The sequence below is a fragment of the Gymnodraco acuticeps genome, unplaced genomic scaffold, assembly GCF_902827175.1.
Source record: "Gymnodraco acuticeps unplaced genomic scaffold, fGymAcu1.1, whole genome shotgun sequence".
Lineage (NCBI taxonomy): Eukaryota > Metazoa > Chordata > Actinopteri > Perciformes > Bathydraconidae > Gymnodraco > Gymnodraco acuticeps.
The window spans coordinates 688,330-711,199 of NW_022991761.1; the positions used below are offsets into that span (position 1 = coordinate 688,330).

The 22,870-nt window shown below is 42.0% G+C and overlaps 1 protein-coding gene across 1 annotated transcript; it reads right to left on the minus strand.

Annotated features, from left to right (window-relative positions):
• Positions 1-473: 473 nt before the first annotated feature.
• Positions 474-16,784, minus strand: LOC117535030 (protein FAM240B). The gene is made up of 3 exons (XM_034199354.1): positions 16,717-16,784; positions 15,309-15,430; positions 474-655 (listed from the first exon to the last, which is right to left on the minus strand). Exons 2-3 carry the CDS (start codon positions 15,428-15,430, stop codon positions 544-546), a joined length of 234 nt encoding a protein of 77 aa, XP_034055245.1. The 5' UTR covers positions 16,717-16,784; the 3' UTR covers positions 474-543.
• Positions 16,785-22,870: the final 6,086 nt, after the last annotated feature.

Sequence of the window (22,870 nt, forward strand, 5' to 3'; positions counted from 1 at the left end):
TTTCCAACAAATAAAAAATAGATATATTTGTTCAACTTTTTTTTTTCTTCACTCACACATCTGCGACCCACTCGAAATGGGTCCGCGACCCACCAGTTGAGAACCACTGCCATAGAGGATGTTGTTGCAGTAGTCTATTCATTATTAGATGAAAAGCATGGATCAGGGTTTCGGCAGCAGTGAAAGAATGATGGGCGACGACGTGTTATGATATGGAAAAAGGTATTTCTGGTGATATGGTTGAAATGGTTCTCAAATGAGTTTTTTTGATCTGTGATTATGTATTTGGCATGCTGCCCCTGAACACACCTCTTCACTTAGCCCCAGACTTTATAGGGACCATCACCTGGTTATGTTCTTATGATCACAGTAAATTGCTATTTTCTTTCACAGTCCCATCATTATTACAACCAAGAGGCTACATACTACATGATTGAAACAACAGAAACAATGTTAATATCTGTCAAAAATTCACTTTATTGCTTTCAACATTATGATGCCACAGTTAGTTGCTATCATCCCTGTGTGCTGTTGTTTTTCAACTCATGTCTGGTCAGCTGACTTCTCCACTTTGACCTTCTTGATGTAGCTGTCGTTGAGCTTCTTTAGGTGTTTGGTTCGGTTCTCCAGGCGGACCAGCCACTCCCCCCTCAGCCTGGGAACACACACACACACACACACACACACACACACACACACACACACACACACACACACACACACACACACACACACACACACACACACACACACACACACACATACACACACACACACACACACACACACACACACACACACACACACACACACACACACACACACACACACACACACACAAACATTTATTTAACTATTGTGCCTCAGTAGTGACATTTTTGGCAGTTTTTGATAATCATTTTTAAGTTTTTATCACACACGTTTTATTTTTCATATTTTGGAAATTAAACCTCAGCTCCAAGCTCCCACAATACAGACACTCAGACAAACCCACAAAAGACCATTCAAATATGCCAGGCTATTACAGCATAACATCCTTAAGTCTACTGTAAAAAGAGTGTAGTTCTTGCCCTCAAATCTAGCCATTTTCTATACAAATACATTCTATTTTCCTGGTTTCCAATAGGGACATGCTGCTATATTATTTGTGGGGAAAAAACACGTTTTTTTGTGGTATTTTGCAAACAATGACTTTGAATGAATGAATTTGGAAGTTATTGTCAGGACTGAAGTTTGTTAAAAATGTAACTGTCAAAAGATTATATTTTTCTATTGCAGTTTTGGGATTGGACATCTGTGAGTTTATTTTATCTGACACCGCACGCAAAATAAAAATGCATCAGAAGGTAATGTTTGCAAAATAATTTACATATGCAAGACAGACACAGAAAATAATAACCTTTTTGTTTGTTTGTTTGTTTACATAAAAAGCGTTGAAGCTAGTTAAAGGATTTTAATAAAATAATATGAATAACTTAATGGCGTGTTTTTTTAAATCTTCAATCACATCTCATTAGCAGGCAAGAATAAATGCAAATACTCTATTGCTAGCTAATTCAAGTGTGTGTGTCTGTGTGTTTGTCCCCTTTAGTCAAGGCCAGACTCAATAACAGCACTTAGTTATGTCCTGTTACACTTAATTGTCATGATATCCTGCACTTCACAGTGTGTAGCAGCACTGAGGTCAGATTTAGAGTGGAGGCAGATCTGGTATCTATCTGACAGCTGCAGTGTTATCACTGACACATCAGCGGTACATTTCACTCCTTTATTTCACCATCAATCAAATACACGCCACCTGTGTGTGTGTACGTGTCTGTGTGTGTGTGGACGTACATATGCGTGCGTATGTGGTTGTGTGTGTGTGTAAGATAACCCTCACTGTCAGCTGTCCTCACTGTCTCTTTGCCACCTTCCTGTCGAGTTTTCTGGATTATTCCATTTGTCCTTTCAGCTGCTGATAATCCACCTGACCCCAGCAGACCACAGACAGACACAAAGGCGGACAGACAGGGAGAGAGGGAGACAGACAGACGAAAACACGGGCACACAGACAGACAGGTAGCTAGTTAGTCAGGTAAGCAGGCAGAGAAAGACAGACAATAGCAGGACAAAAGGCAGGGGGACAAACACACAGACAGACAGATATGGAGGGGGATTCACAAAGGGGGACATTTACGATGCTATGGCAACAAGCTGGGAATCTCCTTTTTTGGGATAATAACAATGTTCTTAGTGAGGAAGGGGAGCTGAAACGGAGAGAATACATATTTTAAAGAGGACATCATGATAATTTTCAGGTTCATATTTGTATGTTGTCCTCATATTTGAAGAAACCAGAAAAATGGTGTATTGATTTTCAATATTTCAAAGCACATTCAACTAAGCTGCATTTAGAGTAGAGGAATTACAAATATCTTTAGTCTGTCTTTAACTATCCTAAATGAAATTGTTAAATTAAGCTATAATGTACTGGTGTGTGGGTGTGTGTGCTTGTGTGCATGTGTGTAAAGTTAGTATAAAGGTGTGATGTATGCACATTAAATATAAAACTGTGTGAAAATAGATATCCCCACTTGGCAGATAATGAGAAATGTATTTTAATTCACAATCTTCTTGGAATTGAATGTGTGAAAGGGCAGGATGGATATATACGATTAAGGTCATTCAAGGACTGTTTATTGATCGTCAATTTAAAAACAGTGATGCAAGAAGGTGCTGTTTACACGAGAACGCAAACGGTTGTATCCGCTACTTTTCTCTTTTGTATAGCCCGTTCGTACACACGAGGCCGTAACGGAGACGCGGAAACGGACCCCGCAAACGATAACGGGTCCCAATGTGGATAGATCTGCAAACGGAACGCTCTGGGGGGGCAAATGGCTCCGTGTGTACACCCTATACGATCATTTCCTGATAACGATGAAGCCATAGCCCCACCTCTGCTGCTCACTGCTGTAGCATGGTCAGTAGCTACTGCTACTGACCATGCTACAGATGTTAGTGCAAAATCTACAACTCCTCTACCACAACCAGGGGCGCCACCAGGGATTTTGGGCCCCATGAAAATATATCACATTGGGCCCCACCACCAGGCCCAGGCCACACCAACCAAGCACAATTGCTGTAACCACACCTCCAGAACCCAACCGACTCATTTATGCTTTAAATAACTCTACCTGTACAGGCTTGCATCTATCTTGTAGTCCAATACTAACTGCACAATATTTACTGACACTGAGCGGTGAACATATAACACTGTGCAGACTGCAAATTCTACTGCAGTAGAATTCACTATTTTATATAACACTAACATTCCTGACAATAGATCTCAATAGTCATCTTTTATGGTGTACATGCCTTTTTAATAACATTTTTGAATGGAACATTCAAAAATCAAAATAAATATAACTTAAATATACATGACCTCTTAAATTAAAATAAAGTGAACATTAAGACCAACATTATCATTTATAAAATGCTATAACAAAAAAAATAACATAAGCAGCAGATTTTTTAATTAAATATACATACCAACTACAAAATAAGCGGGTATTATAGTGTAAACGGACAACAAAACGGAAATGGAAATGAAAAGGCCTGATGGTGGTGCTAAATCAGAGCCTATTACCAGTTCTCAGTCTTTTTCTCATCATGCATCTTGTGTGTAGTGATCTAATATCGTTACCATAGCCTTGCCCTTTAACAGTTATTACGAGCCCTTGCTCAGCCTTACTCACTGAGAGCCCAGTGTCTAGCCTTCTTACAGGCAAAGTCACTGATCAAGTCCTTGAAGTCCAGCTTTCTAGCCAACTGGCTTTCAATGGACAGCATGGCAAGACTGCAAAGCCTTATGGGGGGTGTTACGGCTGCTGCCTTCCGGGTCGTCTTTAACTCTGTTGTGTGAATGTGTGTATGCAAATGAGCTGTAAGGTTGCCCCGATGTCATTGGCTGTCCCGTCCTCGTATCATCCGAAGAGGGGATTGGATCAACGTCCTCCATTCGGGAGGCTCTGTGTTGTGAGACAGACGCCTCTAGCCTCTTATTGTGCTTATTCGTTGTGCTTGATAATTCAGTGAATCCTCTGTGTTCAGTTCTACTGCTTAGCAGCGTGTTGAAGTAGTGTTCTGTGTTTAGCGTAGTAGGTGTGTGTAAAGAAGACCCAGGTTAGCTTAGCGCCTGTTGATCAGCAGCAGCAGCTGTGTTTTGTTACAGCTTTTTCAGTTTCATGTACCACGTTTCAGTGAGGTTTTTGTTTCTCTTTTGTACTAATTATTACTGTGTATAATCTGTCAAACTCTCGTTTGGAGTCTCTTTATTTTGGTTGTTGTCAACCGGTAATTGGCCCTTGGTTTGTGCCACGACTATAGTTATAATAAAACTACTTGTAACTTTTACCAATTCCATTCTGGTTTGTGTTGTTTCCCTTTGGTTCCCCTAGCCCAGTAGGGAACGTAATAGGGGGACAGGGCTGCTGAGCCTAAATATGGATCTGTTGGTCCTGGCACCAGGGGAGGGACAACTGATTTAGTATGAATAGCTGCTAAAAATGTACCTGCATTTATTAAATGTCAGCTAAAAGAGAAGTGAAATGAAAAACCTCTGAATTTTCTGTGAAGATATTAACAGTACTTAAGGTGGGGTAGGTAATTTTGGAGAAACCAGCTCGAGTGCGCTAGAATTTGAAAATACACAACCGGAAAAAATCTGCCACTTCCTTACAGAGACCCTCCTCCAACACACACGAACGCACACATGACCAATGAGGGCACGAGATAAGTTTGTGCAGAGATGGAAGGCTGACAGGCAGGTAGGCCATCCAGTTATTTTAGCCGGGCCGGCTCAGATGATTGGTCGTGCTTTTTACAGCGCCACAGCTTCCACAGATGAATTTTTTTAATGGATTTTTTGTCAAAGCACTTCAGATATTCATTGCTATCGGGATGTTAAGAGCATTCCATGCAATATAACAAAAAGTGTATCTCGAGCCGGTTTCTCAAACGTACCTACCCCACCTTTAATGTCAGCAAAACATTACAATTATTATTTACAATGGACTACGCTTAGCTAACAGACTAATTTCCACCACTCATGGACCACACCCACCTTTTCTTTTGAAAAACTGGGTGACATAAGCCGCTTTCACACCGCAGGACTTGCGGTACTTTAGTGCCGGCACTAAACTTTAGTGCCGGCACTAAAGTACCACGGCACTGAATCCGCCAGGGGGCTAGTGCCATAGCCGCATTCACGCCGCAGGACTTTTCCCTGAGGCAAGATTACGCTGACGTCACTTCGTCTTCTTCTTCTCTGGGTTTACTGGCAGGCCGCAAAACCACTTCACGGCGAGTACAACAAAAAACGAGAGAAGAAGAACTACACGGGGGAAGGGGTATAAAGCCCACCCGCTGTATGAGGCGTTTGTTTACTTTCCGACCTCAGACATGATGGAGTTCATAAGGGTAATAAGGGTAATTTACAAATAAAATACCCCATTATAACAATGGACTTTATCTTTATGTATTTATTATATATTACCCCCTTAGGCTGATTTTGGAAAAGGACATTAACCCTTGTTTGGTGTTTTTCCCTTATTTATCTAAAACCAATGACATGATAAATTACTTGTGTTTATGTGTGTAAGACTTGTGTTTCTTCCCCTGCCATTGCTGCACAAGGTTGCAACATTGTAGATAAATTCAACCACCGACACCTGTCTGCTCTCACATTCTTCTATTCTGCACATTTGGGGTGGGACACAATAAATAAAGCTTCGCCAGTTTGTTTGTTTTATCGCACAGTCAAGACATAACAATAACGGCATCACGCTGTTCCAGGTGTGTCGTATGCATGTAAATTGAGGTTAAATAAAAGTGTGAAATGTAAAATAAAGTGTAAGTAGTTTCAAAACAATGTAACAGTGGCAATATATATAGCAGCAGACACACCTTAGTGCAAGTTAGGTGTCAGTATTAAAAAACAGTGGCAATATATATATATAATAACAATAGAAAATCGTTACCACTCTTATTGTGGTCTTTAATTTTGTTATAGTCCTGCCTGAGTTTCTTTATTTTTACCCGGCATCCGTGTGCACTGTGCACGATTCCCAGCTCAAGTAGCTTTTGCGAACATCGCTCAAAACATTTAGAGTTGGGAACTGCTTTCTGTAGAAGCTGCTGCATCCCGTCCTCGGAGTAAATTACCAGAAGCGCCGACACTTCCTCATCATTCCACTGCTCCGGTGTTGTACGTGTAGTCATGCTTTAAAGTACAAACAACCTATTCGCTCAAGTTGGATGTGGTTTTGTAGCGAGGAAAAAAAATGGCTGCCTAACAAAACAAATTCAGAGTCTAACGGGGCGTGGTTTGCAATTCGCCCAGCCAATAGAAATAGAATATAAATTGGCCCTCTTTTATCACCAGGTTAGTACCACCTCTCTAGCAGGGACTAAAAATGGCCAAAAGAGTTCCAAAAGAGTTCCCGGCACTGAGTAGTCCCGGCGGTGTGAACGCGACATTATTGGTACTAACGGAACTAAAGAACCAAAGTACCAGGGAAAGTCCTGCGGTGTGAATGCGCCTATACTGTCGCCCTTTAGTCCCTCTCTCTTGTCTTTCTCTCCTTTCTTTTCTTTCTTGAAAGCCTGACTTTGTTAGTCGTTGAGACACGTAAGTACTAGCATCCCTCCTCACATGCTCTTACTCTCTGCTAGAAAGGGCCGGTGCCGCACAGCGTTTGGAGGCAGGGCCAAACCATTACATGTAAATAGAGGGGGGTGTTCGATGCTTTGGATAATTAACTTTTGGAAGAAAATAAGTTAAATGAATCGTAAGTTTAGTGAGTACATTATCAATATGACGTTATATTAATGTTAATTATTGATGATTGATGAAAGGTTACTTACAATTTTTTTCTTAATGTTCTAAAAATATTTTGGGCCCCTGTCAGTCACGGGCCCTTAGAATCGTCCTAACTTTTCACCCTTATGGCGCCCCTGACCACAACCATCAGCAACAAGTGGACATGGAGAATTACATGAACTACATGTTGCTAAATCCACCGCGGGGCATAAACAGAAGGTCAACCATGCTCGGGGGTCTTCTTCGCTGCTTTTGGTGTATTTTGTGGCGGAAGTACAGCGCCACTTACAGGCCCGGCATATGTACTACGGCGTCTCCAGCGCTTTCGAGCGGTCTCGTGTGAACGGAATACTTTTTTTATATCGTATTCGGTTCGTCTGCGTTTCGTTTGCGTGTAAATGGGGTCTGAGTCCTATAAACCGGGAAATTAGTTTGCATTTTAACCTTGTCTTAAAGTTGACGGTTTAGCTTAGTGGTGTTGATGCGCAGCTTTGCTAACATGATGTTGTTCCTTTAGCCTAACGTTAGCTTTTTACTTCTGGCAATTGCAATTGCGCTTGAAAAATCATAAAGGTCGTGTTAATATGTGGATATTATCCCAATGAACAAAATGTTTAAGTAATATAAACATGTTTTTCCTCAGAGCTTATTTTGTGCAATATTCAAAAATCCAATGTTAAAATGACCTTTTTGTCAATGGAGAACTTGAGATGCTAACTTCCGGGTGCACCTATGAGAAACACATCATCACTGCACCAATCTATTGATAATTCATTTCGTTTTTTGTGGCTTTTGGGGATATAAATTAATGGTTAATGGACTTGGAATATAGATTCTTTCTAGTCTTCTGGTGCTTTTACACTACATGCCAACCTGTACCCATTCACACACACATTGATACAGTGTTAGCAGGGTTGCTGTACAAGGTGCCAAACTTCTCACCATCTAATCGAGTGCTCATTCACACACTCTCACACAACTTCAGGAGCAACTTTGGGTTCAGAATCAAGCCTAAGTAAACATCGACATGTGAAGCAGAGGAGCCAGGGATTGGACGGCTGATATTTGGAATGTTAAATGGACTGCATTTATACAGCACTTTTTAAGTTTTGCGACCCCTTAGAGCGCTTTTACATTTACAAGTCAGCATTTTCTCATTCACACGCATTCATACAGAGGCAGTGGCTGCCATACAAAATACCAGCTGCTCAGGGACATGCATTCACACACTGTTGCTAATGCTATCAGGAGCAAATTGGGGTTAAGTATCTTGCCAAAATACACATTGACATGTTGACTGCAGGAGCTAGAGACCGAGCCACTGGGCATCCGATTGGTGGACAACCGCCCAATCACCTGAGGCCAGGAAAATAGCCAATTAGTTAGCTGCATTCACATGATAGTGATTTGCTCTTTGTTCACCGTTAAGTTAGGCACAGAGCCTTGTGGGGAAAACACCCAGTTACATTGTGTTCCTATTGTTAACTCCCCTGCTAGCTTGCGTCGCTTAGCACAGCTGTCATTGGTTGGGCGTCGAAAGTTCAGCAGAAATCGAGGTCAAAGTTGAAATTAATTAGACAATTTCAAGCTCTCTCCATAGAGATACAATGGCAACGTCAGCGCAGGGCCGTTCTACTGCGTTATACAGCTTTATGCTAGTGCTACTGCTAATAACGAATAAGAAAAAAAAAATGAGAATAACATTTTATTCCAGCTTTCCTTGCACATTTCTTTATTTTCATTATGTAGAACAGCACCTCTTCTAATTTCAGTGTAGTGTGAGTCGGCCTCCATCACTCATCACTCTGTGATTATCACCTCCACCTCTTTTTTTCCTGGCTCTGGACGGGTCAAACATACCGCACACAATTAGCAGGGACTAAAGCCGGGGTAGGAGGCGGCAGGGGGGCTGAGAGTTGTGGAGTTGGGGGTAACATTGTAATAGATAGCTGGGGGATTACAAAATGCATGGTACTGATAGGTGGGGGATTAGGGGTACAGTGTAATTGATAGCAAGGGGATTAGGTGTGATGTGCTGAGGCGGTGGTGTGAGACTAAGGGGGATAGGAGGAGAAGGCTGGAGTTAAGAGGGATAGGACTAATAGCTGGTGTAATGCTAAAGTGAAGGTTTAACGGGAGGATGTATAGACTTCAAACACCTGAAAATCCCATTGTAATGTAATGATGGAGTTTGACAGAAGGAAAATATGTGGCGAGCATTGCTAATAAATAAACTGTGCCAATAATGGGTGGATCAGTACCACAAATCTATCAAACAACAAGAGTTAAAATAAGAAACAACTTTATTTAACAAAAGAGTGAAGACCTAAAAGATACACTATGCTGTAAAATGTATTACACAACATATTAATGTTGAAGATCATACAATTATAAACTGCTAAATACTAAACTTTAATTTACATGATTTACCTATTTTTTCATGGCTGATGGTAGGTAGAGGGGTTTTAAATCCTTTATGACAGAATACAGAAATACAACTTCAATATCTTAGGTTTTCAAAGTTAACAGAAAATAAAAAGTACACAGATATTAATGGTTAAGCAAAAAACCTTTTATGAACAGTGAGTGTTCTTTAAAGGCTTGGTTGTTTTCAAGAAGAACCATCACCTTCGATAGAACCACTTTGTGGTTTTATATGTTTGTTAAATGCTTCTCTTTAGACATCGTAGTGTTCTTAATACTTATGGAGTTATTGGATGGTGGGGGAAGGAAAAAAAGAAACTCTTCCATCAGTTTTGTATGCCAGTAATAAAACATTCCTTTATATAAGTGTGATTATAAATCTCTGGACTTTTGATTGATGTGTATTTTCTGTGGTTGTTCCAGTCCGCTGATGTTCCGCTTGTTCCTGATCATCATATCTGAGACCTTTAACAGCCAGACTGCCGGCAGGGTTGCGTGTTTGTCCTGGTATGTCCTCCGGCCCGCTGAGAGATGAGAGGCTGTTTGTAATGAGCGCATCTGTTTTTAGATGTGTCTAGTTGCCAGACGGTCACATGTCCACTACAAATGAAGCCACATTCAGTTTGATCACAGACGCCATTCTCAAAGACCTCCATAGATTGGCATCTTGAGGAGGGGGACACTTTTCCCAGAACAGGGTCTCCTTCTGGATCAAGTGCTGGGAGGTGAGCTTATAGGTGTGCACCAGGTGGTCGATCGTTCCTAGTCACTAACCACAGAAACTGACGGAGTCGACATTCCAGACGATGGCACGCAATGACGGAATTACTTCACAATGAATCCCTCCTGTTTCTTTTAAAGTCTTGTCGAATTTCACAAACAAGAACATTATTCAAATATTGTAATTTGTAGTAGTTCAAATGTCATTTAACCAATCTTTTTGTCTCATGTAAACCGCGGGGAAAAAGTACTCAAACTAGAAAATGCATTTCCTGCTGAAAATGTGTGTGAAAGCTGTAAACTGTGAACATTTGTGGCTACATTTAGCTGAAAATGCAGAAAAAGCTGAATATATTATTAGCTGAATGGTCTCTGTAGCTGCTTTTAGCTACCAAAACCAAATAAGTGTGTTGCTGAACTTAGCGGAGAAATGCAGAAAAGTGAAATGATTTGAATAAAATTGTTAAAGTTCAAATGCATTGCAATGACTTTCTTGAAAACTTGAAAGTGAAATGTTAAACTGGAAAATGAGGAGAAATAGTGAAGAAGCTTAATATTTAAAAGAAAAGGTTTAAAAAAGGTATAAACAACTAAATGTATAGCCTCAATGTCCTGAAATAGCTGAATAATTTAATAGTTGAATGGTTTCTGCAGCTGAAAATAGGCTGAAGGAGTTAGATATTAAATGTAAGTAGTAGTGAATGAATGTGTATTAAGAAGACAAAAGAAAGTAAAAACGCTTTGAAAAGCAGCAGAATATTTTAACTGCAAACTTTTGAACTAAAACCAAACGTCACCAATAATGTATAAAATATGCGGAACGTGTTGAAGTCAGTATGAAGTCTCCATCAGACAGAAAATAATAGGCTGAGACAGTCTGTTAAACTCCAGTCTGTGTGTTTGTGTTTGAGGTGACAACATTATCAAACACCTGTGTGGGCCCAGAGATCAAAGGTTACCATGGTGATGTGCAGTGATCAGTGAAAGGAGAGCCTTTCCATTGTTCTGAATGAGAAATAAACCTCTTACATTTTTAACTATAGTTAAAAAACGGTAGCTGCTATCGGTAAAATGTCAACACGTGGAGCATGTCAGGACCCTGAGGAGCGTCTCAGTGTGCTTTGTGTGTACTTTCAGGTCACTTTTCGGGAGCACTTTAACCAGGAAATTAATTTGACCACTTCCTGTTAATGTCAATAATTTTTCTGGTTAGATGCCTGAAATGAGATCTGTGGTTAAGTTTTAGACATTTTCACGTTTTGTTCTACGACATAAAATGCGTCAGTAAATACTCAACTGGTGAATATCTGAACAGAGGTTGCTAACAAGTGGCTAAATGAGACTGCTAAGCATCATCACACCAAACTTTAGCCGTCTTTAGCTTAGCAGTAGTGATGTGCAGCAATACACGGGTCCATCCATCCATCCATCTTCTCCCGCTTATCCGTGGTCGGGTCGCGGGGGTAGCAGTTCCAGCAGAGAGCCCCAAACTTTCTTTTCCCTGGCCACATCAACCAGCTCTGACTGGGGGATCCCAAGGCGCTCCCAGGCCAGCGAAGAGATATAATCCCTCCACCTGGTCCTAGGTCTACCCCTTGGTCTCTTCCCAGCTGGACGTGCCTGGAACACCTCCCTAGGGAGGCGCCCAGGTGGCATCCTAACTAGGTGCCCGAACCACCTCAACTGGCTCCTTTCGACGCGAAGGAGGAGCGGCTGAACTCCGAGTCCCTCCCTGATGACCGAACTTCTCACCTTATCCCTAAGGGAGACACCAGCCACCCTGCGGAGAAAACCCATCTCGGCCGCTTGTATCCGCGATCTCGTTCTTTCGGTCATGACCCATCCTTCATGACCATAGGTGAGGGTAGGAACGAAAATGGCCCGGAAGACAGATAGCTTTGCCTTCTGGCTCAGCTCCCTTTTCGTCACGGTGTGGTAAAGCGACTGCAGTACCGCTCCCGCTGCTCCGATTCTCCGGCCCATCTCACGCTCCATTGTTCCCTCACTCGAGAACAAGACCCCGAGATACTTGAACTCCTTCACTTGGGGTAAGGACTCATTCCCTACTTGGAGTGGACAGTCCATCGGTTTCCTGCTGAGAACCATGGCCTCAGATTTGGAGGTGCTGATCCTCATCCCAGCCGCTTCACACTCGGTTGCGAACCGATCCAGTGAGTGCTGAAGGTCACAGACCGATGAAGCCATTAGAACCACATCATCTGCAAAAAGCAGTGGTGCAATCCTTAGTCCACCGAACTGCAGACCCCCTCCCCCATGACTACGCCTCGAAATCCGATCCATGTATATTACAAACAGGATTGGTGACAAAGCGCAGCCCTGGCGGAGGCCAACCCTCACCGGAAATGGGTCCGACTTACTGCCGAGGACCCGGACACAGCTCTCGCTTTGGGAGTACAGAGATTGGATGGCCCTGAGTAGAGACCCCCTCACCCCATACTCCCGCAGCACCTCCCACAGTAACTCCCTGGGAACTCGGTCATACGCCTTCTCCAAGTCTACAAAACACATGTAGACCGGATAAGCGTACTCCCAGGCCCCCTCCAGGATCCTTGCGAGAGTAAAAAGCTGATCCGTCGTTCCACGACCAGGACGGAATCCGCATTGTTCCTCCTCAATCTGAGGTTCGACAATCGGCCTGACCCTCCTTTCGAGTACCTGAGAGTAAACTTTCCCGGGGAGGCTGAGTAGTGTGATGCCTCTGTAATTGGCACACACCCTCTGATCCCCCTTTTTAAAAAGGGGAACCACCACCCCGGTCTGCCACTCCTTCGGTACTGTTTCCGACTTCCACGCAACGTTGATGAGCCGTGTCAACCATGACAGTCCCTCAACACCCAGAGCCTTCAGCATTTCCGGGCGGATCTCATCCACCCCCGGGGCTTTGCCACTGTGGAGTTGTTTGACGACCTCAGTGACCTCCCCCCGGGAGATTGGTGTTGATCCCCCGTCATACTCCAGCTCTGCCTCTAACATAGAGGGCGGAGTTGTCGGGTTCAGGAGTTCCTCAAAGTGTTCCTTCCAACGCCCTAACACTCCATCAGTTGAGGTCAACAACGTCCCATCCTTACTGTACACAGCTTGGATGGTTCCCTGCTTCCCCCTCCTGAGGTGTCGGACAGTTTTCCAGAACAACTTTGGTGCCGCCCGAAAGTCCTTCTCCATGTCTTCTCCGAACTTCTCCCACACCCGCTGCTTTGCCTCGGCCACGGATGAGGCTGCTGCCCTTCGGGCCTGTCGGTACCTTGCAACTGCCTCGGGAGTCCCCCGGGATAACAAATCCCTGAAGGCCTCCTTCTTCAGTCGGACGGCTTCCCTGACCACCGGTGTCCACCAGGAGGTTCGAGGGTTACCGCCCCTTGAGGCACCTTGAGACCACAGCTCCCCGCCGCGGCTTCGGCAATAGAGGCTTTGAACACCGACCACTCTGGTTCAATGTCCCCAACCTCCACAGGAATGCCCGAAAAGCTCCGCCGGAGGTGTGAGTTGAAGGCCTCCTGAACTTGGGCCTCCTCCAGACGTTCCCAGTTCACCCGAACTACACGTTTGGGCTTACCAGGTCTATCCAGAGGCTTCCCCCGCCACTCGACCCAACTCACCACCAGATGGTGATCAGTTGACAACTCCGCCCCTCTCTTTACCCGAGTGTCCAAAACATACGGCCTCAGGTCCGATGATACGATAACGAAATCGATCATGGACCCTCTGCCTAGGGTGCTCTGGTACCACGTACACTTATGAGCATCCTTATGTTCGAACATGGTGTTTGTTATGGCCAATCCATGACTAGCACAGAAGTCCAGTAACAAACCACCACTCCGGTTCAGATCAGGGGGGCCGTTCCTCCCAATCACGCCCCTCCAAGTGTCTCCATCATTGCCCATGTGCGTTGAAGTCTCCCAGCAAGATTAAAGAGTCCCCTTCAGGAGCCCCATACAGGACTCTTTCCAGGGTCTCCAAGAAGGCCGTATACTCTGAACTGCTGTTGGGTGCATAAGCACACACAACAGTCAGAGTTTTCCCCCCCATAACCCGCAGGCGTAGGGAGGCGACCCTCTCGTCCACTGGGGTAAACTCCAACAACGAAGCACCTAACCGGGGACTTGTGAGTATCCCCACACCCGCCCGGCGCCTCACACCTTGAGCAACTCCGGAGAAGAATAGAGTCCAACCCCTATCCAGAAGTAAGGTTCCAGAGCCGACGCTGTGCGTAGAGGTGAGCCCAACCAGATCCAACTGGTAACGCTCCACCTTCCGCACAAGCTCCGGCTCCTTCCCCCCCAGAGAGGTGACGTTCCACGTCCCCAAAGCCAGCTTCTGTCGCCCGGGTCTGGTCCGTCGAGACCCTCCGCTTTCACTGCCACCCTTCTGGCAGCGCACCCGACCCCATCGATGTTTCCCGTAGGTGGTGGGCCCGCGGGACGGAGAAGCGGAGGTGTTGCCCACGTTGCCTTTTCGGGCAATACACGGGTATATAATATATATATAGTATATATAATATACAGGTTGTAGTTCCTTTATATCCTGACGTTAGCTTGTTACTAACTCTGCCGATTGCTTTTACGCTTCATAAAACACACAATAGTGTTACTATGTGGAGACTATCCTGCTGCACAGAACCTCTATCATAAACCTGAGTTTGCCAAATCTTGTTTTCTGCAACATTCTGAAATCCAATAGAAAAATTGCATTGCTTTTTGTCGAGGGACCCCTTGAGATGCTAACTTCCAGAAAAATAACGAAATAAATATGTCACCACTGCACTACCTAATTCCTGCACAGATTTCCCACCATGTACTTCTTCATACGTCAGACAAATTATTCCTGCTCTAAAAAAAATAACAAAAATTAAATTGATGGGTCAAAAACTAAATAAAATAAAAACTTGAAATTCCAAACCAAACCACAAGTTTGACCATCATTTCAATAATCATCTTATTTTCCACATACTTACTTTAATTCATCGTTTTGTATGCAAAATGTATTGCAACTACCAAACATTAATCTGTTACACGTTACCTTACATTTGGCTGTTTATGAAATGGTAAAATGTTCTTAGCAAGATGTTTATTTCTAGTTTAGTATTTTCCCAGTGTGAGAACTTTTACCTCAGTAAAGGATCTGAGTACTTATTTCATTACTGCTTGTTTCACACGTGTTTTTTTCTTTATAAGCACAGCTCTGTGACCTTTCCTTCATCTTTCTCCCATAAAACAGAAGGCGACGTTGACACTATCACGGTTCAGGTTGTGTGACTGTATGTGTGTTGAGTTTTTCTTACTTGTCGAGTGAGCTCTTGTTCTTCCTTTGCTCTTCGGTCTCAGCATACTGACATTCAGTGTTAATCTTCTTTTCCCAGAACGTCTTAATGTGCATTCTGTCATGGATCTTAGCCACATTCATCTGCAACAACACAACAGCGATCGTCAGGGTTTAAAAAAGCATCCAGAAAACTATGATCGATTACCAATAAAATATAGTAGGTAACATTATCCAAGTATCACAATATTGAAGTGACAGAAATAGATTATTTCCCTTTACTTAAAGAATACCTCAATGCTAAATATAGAAATGAAACCCAAGGAAAAATGCTGAAATTGAAACATTATTTTTGTATAAAATCAAAAAACAGATTTCCTTCCAGCTGTGAACATTTAATTATCATCCTCCAATAAATGAAATAATTTGGCTGGTTAGTTACATTGAGGCAGCAGTTACTTTAATTTGATTAACCGTCATGCCATTAACCCATTTGTCCTGTATTATGTTTGCTGGATAAGTAAATCAAAGTGGTTTGCTGTGTGATAACTTGCATTGTACTGTGATGTTGTAAATCGTTTTGACCTAACTTTTCTTTGACTGAATTTAAGTATTCTTCACTTGTAAACAGTGATGTCATATATTGTACTGTGATCTTGACCTTTTGCTAATTTGCATAATTTTGCCTGATGAAGATCTAGTAACGAAACCTCCCAAATAAAACTTATTTTTGCTAGTTAGACAGTGTGTGGGATTTTATTTTCAAACGGTAAGTTTCACTTTAACATATTTGCTATAAGTTCTATTACACTGAGATTATGGTAATACTACTGCCACAAGAACAGGTGACAAATAATACATATCTTCTAGAAAAAGTATCAATACCACATCATGAAAACACTCCATTGCAATAAAAAAACTGCACTTATAATCACGCAGATATATCAAAAAATCAATCTGCATTGAAAAACATATTCGTTGTGCAGTTGAACTACTTCATTCACAATTTTGAGTTTGAAAGTAGAAGTTGCAGTACTGTTCCTGTCATGGCAATGATATATCCATTTTTACTTTTCAAAACAATTCACATTATTCGTATAGCTGTTAGAGATGATACAATAAATACTTTAAGTATATAACTGTATGTATGTATTATATTATTAGATGTTTTTTAATTCTATCATAATAATGTACATTTGAGTCCATCATGACTTCACACAGCTCACACACTGGACTGTGAAAGAGTTAATGAATATTTAATTAGTTTAAAACATGTAGGGACATATTTGACTTTAGTTAAGACTCATTAAGGATGCAGAAAAGCAGACTTATCATATATTTTCAATAAATAACTATCTTTTCAACACAGAAATATAAAAATGACATTTAGATTTTTTTTTCAGAATAACTCATTAAAAAAGAGAACAAACCTTCAGAGATTCAGTTGAGCCTCCGTCAGCCTCACGGGGTGGACGATGTGTGTGTGTGTGTGTGTGTGTGTGTGTGTGTGTGTGTGTGTGTGTGTGTGTGTGTGTGTGTCCCTCCCCACTCAGTAGGAATAAATATTTTACATGTGAAACTCCTGTCAGTCTGTAAATCTGTCAGTGAATCTGCTCATGTATTCCTCTCTCTCTCTCTCTCTCTCTCTCTCTCTCTCTCTCTCTCTCTCTCTCTCTCTGTTCTATCCAACGCTCTCTCATCCATCTCTATCTCTCTCTCCAGTGAAGTCACTGGGCTGGAATCTGACTGAGTGCAGGGACCCTGAGTGACAGACATGGGCGAACAGAGAGAGATGGAGAGAAAACAGAAGGGAGAGATCAGGGTGTTGGTTAAAGTCACTTCTGATTGGCTGATGAAGCAGTTGTAGTATTAATAATCGCACTTCGAGCGATAGAATTACTAACAAAGAACTGCTAACAGAGCACTTATATACTAATAAAGGACAGGCTTATCTAAAGCCAGTTGAGGAGCACTTGAAATGTTTGGCTCTATGAAACCTGATGTACTTATATGATTCTGTTTTCTTCAAGGTTGTATCTTCCTGGTCGAATGTACTTATTGTGAGTTGCTTTGGATAAAAGCGTCAGCTAAATGTAATGTAATAAACCTGTGTGAAGCAGTTTTCTAGCGTTGTCTCCTGCTAGCACACGCATCTCTAAACAGTCACCTTTCATGAGTTTCTTAAAAAAACAGCCCTGTTTTCAGCTTTGTGACAACGTTTTACTAGTTTAATTCACACTACCTAAATTCACTTTACAACATTTCATTCTAATGAAATAACTACATTAGCTAACTTAACGCAAACTTGCTGGTGCATGCGGGATATGATCATCAACAAGCGACCAGAAGAAGCACAACGTTAACTTGATGAAAAGATTTCTCTGGGTATCAAACATTGTTGGTGACATTTTGTATTATGAAAGCACAGCTCAATAAAATATATAACAAGGGTCTTTTCCTTTTTAGATATCATAATGCCGAAATGTTATATATTACACCTTGAAAGGGACCCTCTTATTCTTTTTGGGGTCTTCCCTTTTCCTGTAGTGTGTTTGCATGTTAATGGTCTGCAAAGGCAAACCCCCCTGTGCTCCCTCCAGAGGGAATTTCTCTCACCCCCCCCTACACAGTTAGTTAGTTAACACTAACATAGTGACATCATCGTGCTACTATAGGGGTTGACCAATCACAACAGAGCCGGCCAGCTAACCAATCAGAGCAGACTGGGCTCTGGTTTCAGACAGAGGGTGAAAAGAGGTGCTGCAGCACAGGCAGTATGAGAAAAATAAAGAGCTTTTTGAACATTAAAGCACGGAGACATGTCACAGTAGAGACACTACATACTGATATGAAGCTGAAGATGAGCAGAATATGTCCTCTTTGACGTACTGTATGAAAAATCAGTTTATCCTTCAGTTTAGCACAAACTTTCAAAGTCAACACATCTGGAGATACAAAGTTTTCACAAGACAAGTGATGTTGAAGAAAACACTTATTTTGAAAAAAAACTCACAAATATAGTGGAGTAGAAAGACCAATCATTAGCTCTGAGATTTAGTGGAGTAACTCTATATAATGTGCAAGAAATGGTAGTAAAGAGTACGAGGTATTGTAAGTAATGTGAGGATTGGTACATGTGTTTTTATGTTTGTTTAAAATAAATATAAGCCTTTCCAGAGGGAGCTGGGAGACGATAAATGGACTCCTTCAGATCCTCAGCTGTATACAGGAAGCCTGATAAAGTGAACAGGAACCACAGGACGAGCTGAAGACATCACACTGACACCACACCTCTTAAAGGCCACATTCTGCTGCTCAGATGTTGTAGGACACCCATGTGTGAATAGAAGCTCAGAACATTAGACCGCATGACATGTATGATCGGGCGTCAATCATCTCCGACGCACACACACACACACACACACACACACACACACACACACACACACACACACACACATACACACACACAACACACACACACACACACACACACACACACACACACACCGTCACACACACTCTCAGAAATCTCTCTGCTGCCTGACAGCTGTAACATGTTGAAGCATTGAAGAAAAATAACACAAAGGCGTGTGTGTGTGTGTGTCAGCTGGTTGATAATAAATGTTTGACATTTCATCCCTCTCGGGGTGTGATATGATGCTGCTAAAATGCACACACCACACACACACACACACACACACACACACACACACACACACACACACACACACACACACACACACACACACACACACACACACACACACACACACACACACACACACACACACACACACAAACACATTCCATTCTCATGGAGTTATGCGACTCTCAATAGGTGCTGCTTTGGTGTTTGGTGCATACATAAACACAATAAAATAATTCAGTTGTACAGGAAAAGGAACAATTACTGTATATTATATATTATTTTAAAAACTATAATAAAATGTGCAGTGTAATTATACCTAAAGTCTTGATAATAAAAAAGGAGATATTGGACAGGATCACCACTGCAGGAACAGATAGCGCTTTCAGTATGATAGCAGCAGAGATAATAAGCCCTGTGTAGCCAATCCGCAGCTCTCTGTGACAGCGGCGTTGTCCATGCTTTAGCTCAGTGGTTCTCAAACTTTTTTCAATCATGTACCCCCTTTGAAAAAAAATTCAGCCACGTACCCCCTGATCAGCGCAAAAACAATTTGTTAAGGAAAAAAAGCCTATATAAAGAGGTACAGTGCAGCGCTGCACCATCAGTGTCTGATTTATTAAAACAACAACATTGTAACTGAGAAACACTTTAATGCTACATTTCAAATGTTTACAATCCATCACTAAATTCATGGCAAACCAATTTTAACATCATGCAATAACACTGAGACGACATTAGTTGCATTGAACTGATCTTTTTAATAAGTTGTACTTACAATGTAGTGAGACATGGGCTTGAGCTTCACTGAGGATCTTTGTCATTCTGACAGGGAGGCAAACTGCAGTTATTACACTTTGCGTTTTGAAATGTGTGTAACTCTGTTAATATAAAACCCACACTGCTCAAACTTCCTTACTTTTCCTAAAATTGGTATATTTATTTATTTTGGGGCGTGGGGAACGAAGAGAAAAAAATATATGAGCATTTTAGGAGCATGGGATTTTGACCCCTCATATACACATATGCATAATCAGTGTTGGGACTAACGCGTTACAAAGTAACACGTTACTGTAACGCCGTTATTTTTGGGCAGTAACTAGTACTCTAACGCACCACTTTTTAAATTCAGTAACTCAGTTACCTTTACTACATGGTGCGTTACTCCGTTAGTTTTTTTATATAGTCAACAGCCAGGCGAACAGAGATGAGAACTGTACTTAAGTACAGTACTTGAGTAAATGTACTTAGATACTTCCTGTGTCACATGCGGAGACGGGCTGTGGGCGTGTTTGTGTTGTTTACTAACAAGACTATCATGGCGGCGGCGGAGCTCAAGTCTAGTTTCTCCACCTGGAGATATTCTCACTATTTCACTTTTGTCGAGCACAAAGAAAAGAAAGTTTCTGTTAAATGTAAGTTGTGTCTTGGCGGGTCAAAGAGCCTATCTACTGCCCAAACCAGTCATTCAAATCTCTTAAAACATCTGCAAAAACAACATGCTGGGACGAAGCTAGTAACTAAGACCGGCACAGACCCAGGGCCGCCCCTGGCCAACTTGGGGCCCCAAGCGACATTGTGAGATGAGGCCCCCCCCCCCCCCCCAACCAACAGGAGTGAAAAAAAAACATTTTGGAAACAAAGTAGGCTACTTTGCAAATATAATTCCTGTTTATTATTATTATCAACACTTTTTTATACAGTGAGGTAAATGGCAAATGTGCATGTATGTCGTTCAGTATGCGTTTACAGGTGAATACGTCTGCATTTCCTGCCAAATACTAGCCTCAAAAAGATTAAAATATAATTAATGCAAATAAACTACTTCTACTAATAATAATAATAATCAATTCAATAATATAAATACTATATTATTTTATTATAATATAGTTGTAATATAGTCAAGACAAAACATGCTTATGACATGCTCAAAAACTGATATTTCTTAAATCTGTATTCAAACGTAGTTCCCTCTGTCAGCAATGTATCAACAACCACATACACATTTCTATCAGTATTTCTGTGTTGTGGTTGACATGATGATGACTGTTAGGAGTTAAGGGGAGAGGCTGAGCGTCACCATGAAATGTGCAAATTGACATAAAAATGAATATAAGGGGGAAAAATGCTCCATGTTTTTTAGGCTGTAAACTTTAACTGTTATGTAAGCCAACTAGACAGACAGTGTATCACTCTTCCTCCTGTACATTAGCAGATAAAAGGCATAACATACTTGAAGAATGTTAAATAAAGAATGCTGGAAATAACTGCATCTCCATTAGCCTATATGCTATGCAGAGACTGCCTTCTTCATGTCGTGAATTGCAGCTGATGTTTTAATATGGCAATTGGCAATTTGACTTATACAACATTCGCAAGTTGTACATTTGACTCACACAATAACCCACCTTCGAGTGATGCTCTAGTTTCTTCAAGTTTTTTTTTTTTTCCCTCTAGCTTGCGCCGGACTGAAACTGTCTTTTCACCGACATCTCTTCACCTGCACTAGTGACCGTATCAAAGCCGTGATTGGTCAGATGTCGATTCATTGCAACGGTGTCGGGTTACAGACGTGCTCCCCTTGTCACCTCTCACTCTCCCGTGTCAGCTGGGGGTGTGCGGAGAACTGAGCGGAGAACTGCGCACAGCAGCTGAGGCCCTCTGGGCGGGTCCCCCTGCGCAAGGCGGGGCCCCATGCAGCCTGCGTGATTGGCCTGTAGGGAGGGGCGGCCCTGCACAGACCCAAACTCATCCGACGCCACTCCACCTCCACCTAAGCAACAGCGGCTGGATTTTAACCAAGGGACTGCTAGCCAGGGAAAAGTCGATAAAGCCATTGCCCGGTATGTTGTAGAACACATGCAGGCTATTGCTACAGTGGAGTCACCCGCTTTCAGGGAGCTAGTTAGCATGATACCATGTCCGGGCGACACACGGCATATGGGACGGAAAACTTTTTCCAACTACCTTGTTTAGTTGAACAATTCACTGTAACTTTTATCCATGTATTTTTTCTTTTAATGTTTATTTTCTTAGCTTTTCTTTATAATGACTGATTTTAAATGCCATTTTCTTAATGTCTTTCATTTTTTGTAAAGCACTTTGAATAGCCTTGTGTTGAAAAGTGCTATATAAATAAACTTGCCTTGCCTTACCTGGAGAAAGAATATACAAAAATGGAAAGCCAGCTAATATCGATGCAATCCAGATTGCATATAATGCATGTCAAGTTGATCAACAGATTGTATTATTCTCCAATGCAATAACAGTACTGAAATGAAGGCTATAAGGGCATTAATGGGAGCACTTTTTTAAGTAACTAAAACGTTTCACAGTAACGCATAACTTTTTGGTGTAAGTAATCAGTAAAGTAACTGAGTTACTTTTGAAATGAAGTAACTAGTAATGGTAACTAGTTACTGGTTTTCAGTAACTAGCACAACACTGTGCATAATGCTGCGCTATATTTTGCCAAGCAACGCTTATTGTTTAGGTCCTTTGATAAGCAGGCAGTCAAATAATTAACTAGAACTAGCTAGATCTGATAGATTTGGACATAAACGCGAGTGAAGTATAACCGGGCGCGAGAGAGAGAGATCAGAGATCAGATCAGCTGCTGCTGACGGAGAACAAGTAGCTCTGCATGATCACAGCTCCCCCGCTGTGACGGACCGTTGTGTGGAGCAAAATTAAATACCCTAGTTAGACCTAACACACTTAGCTAGTTTATCTACTCTGGAACTAGCTAAACTAGTTATAAATATACTTATTCTTTACTGTCGGGTCACTTATTACAGGTTCAGCGAGCTGCACGAGACTGACGGGCTGTCAGGAGAGGGAGAGGAAAAGAGAGCACCCCGTTTATTTTTCCCATTTCATTATCCAGAATTACTGTAAACTTTTGAATAAAGTAGTTAATCTACTATTAGTAGTTT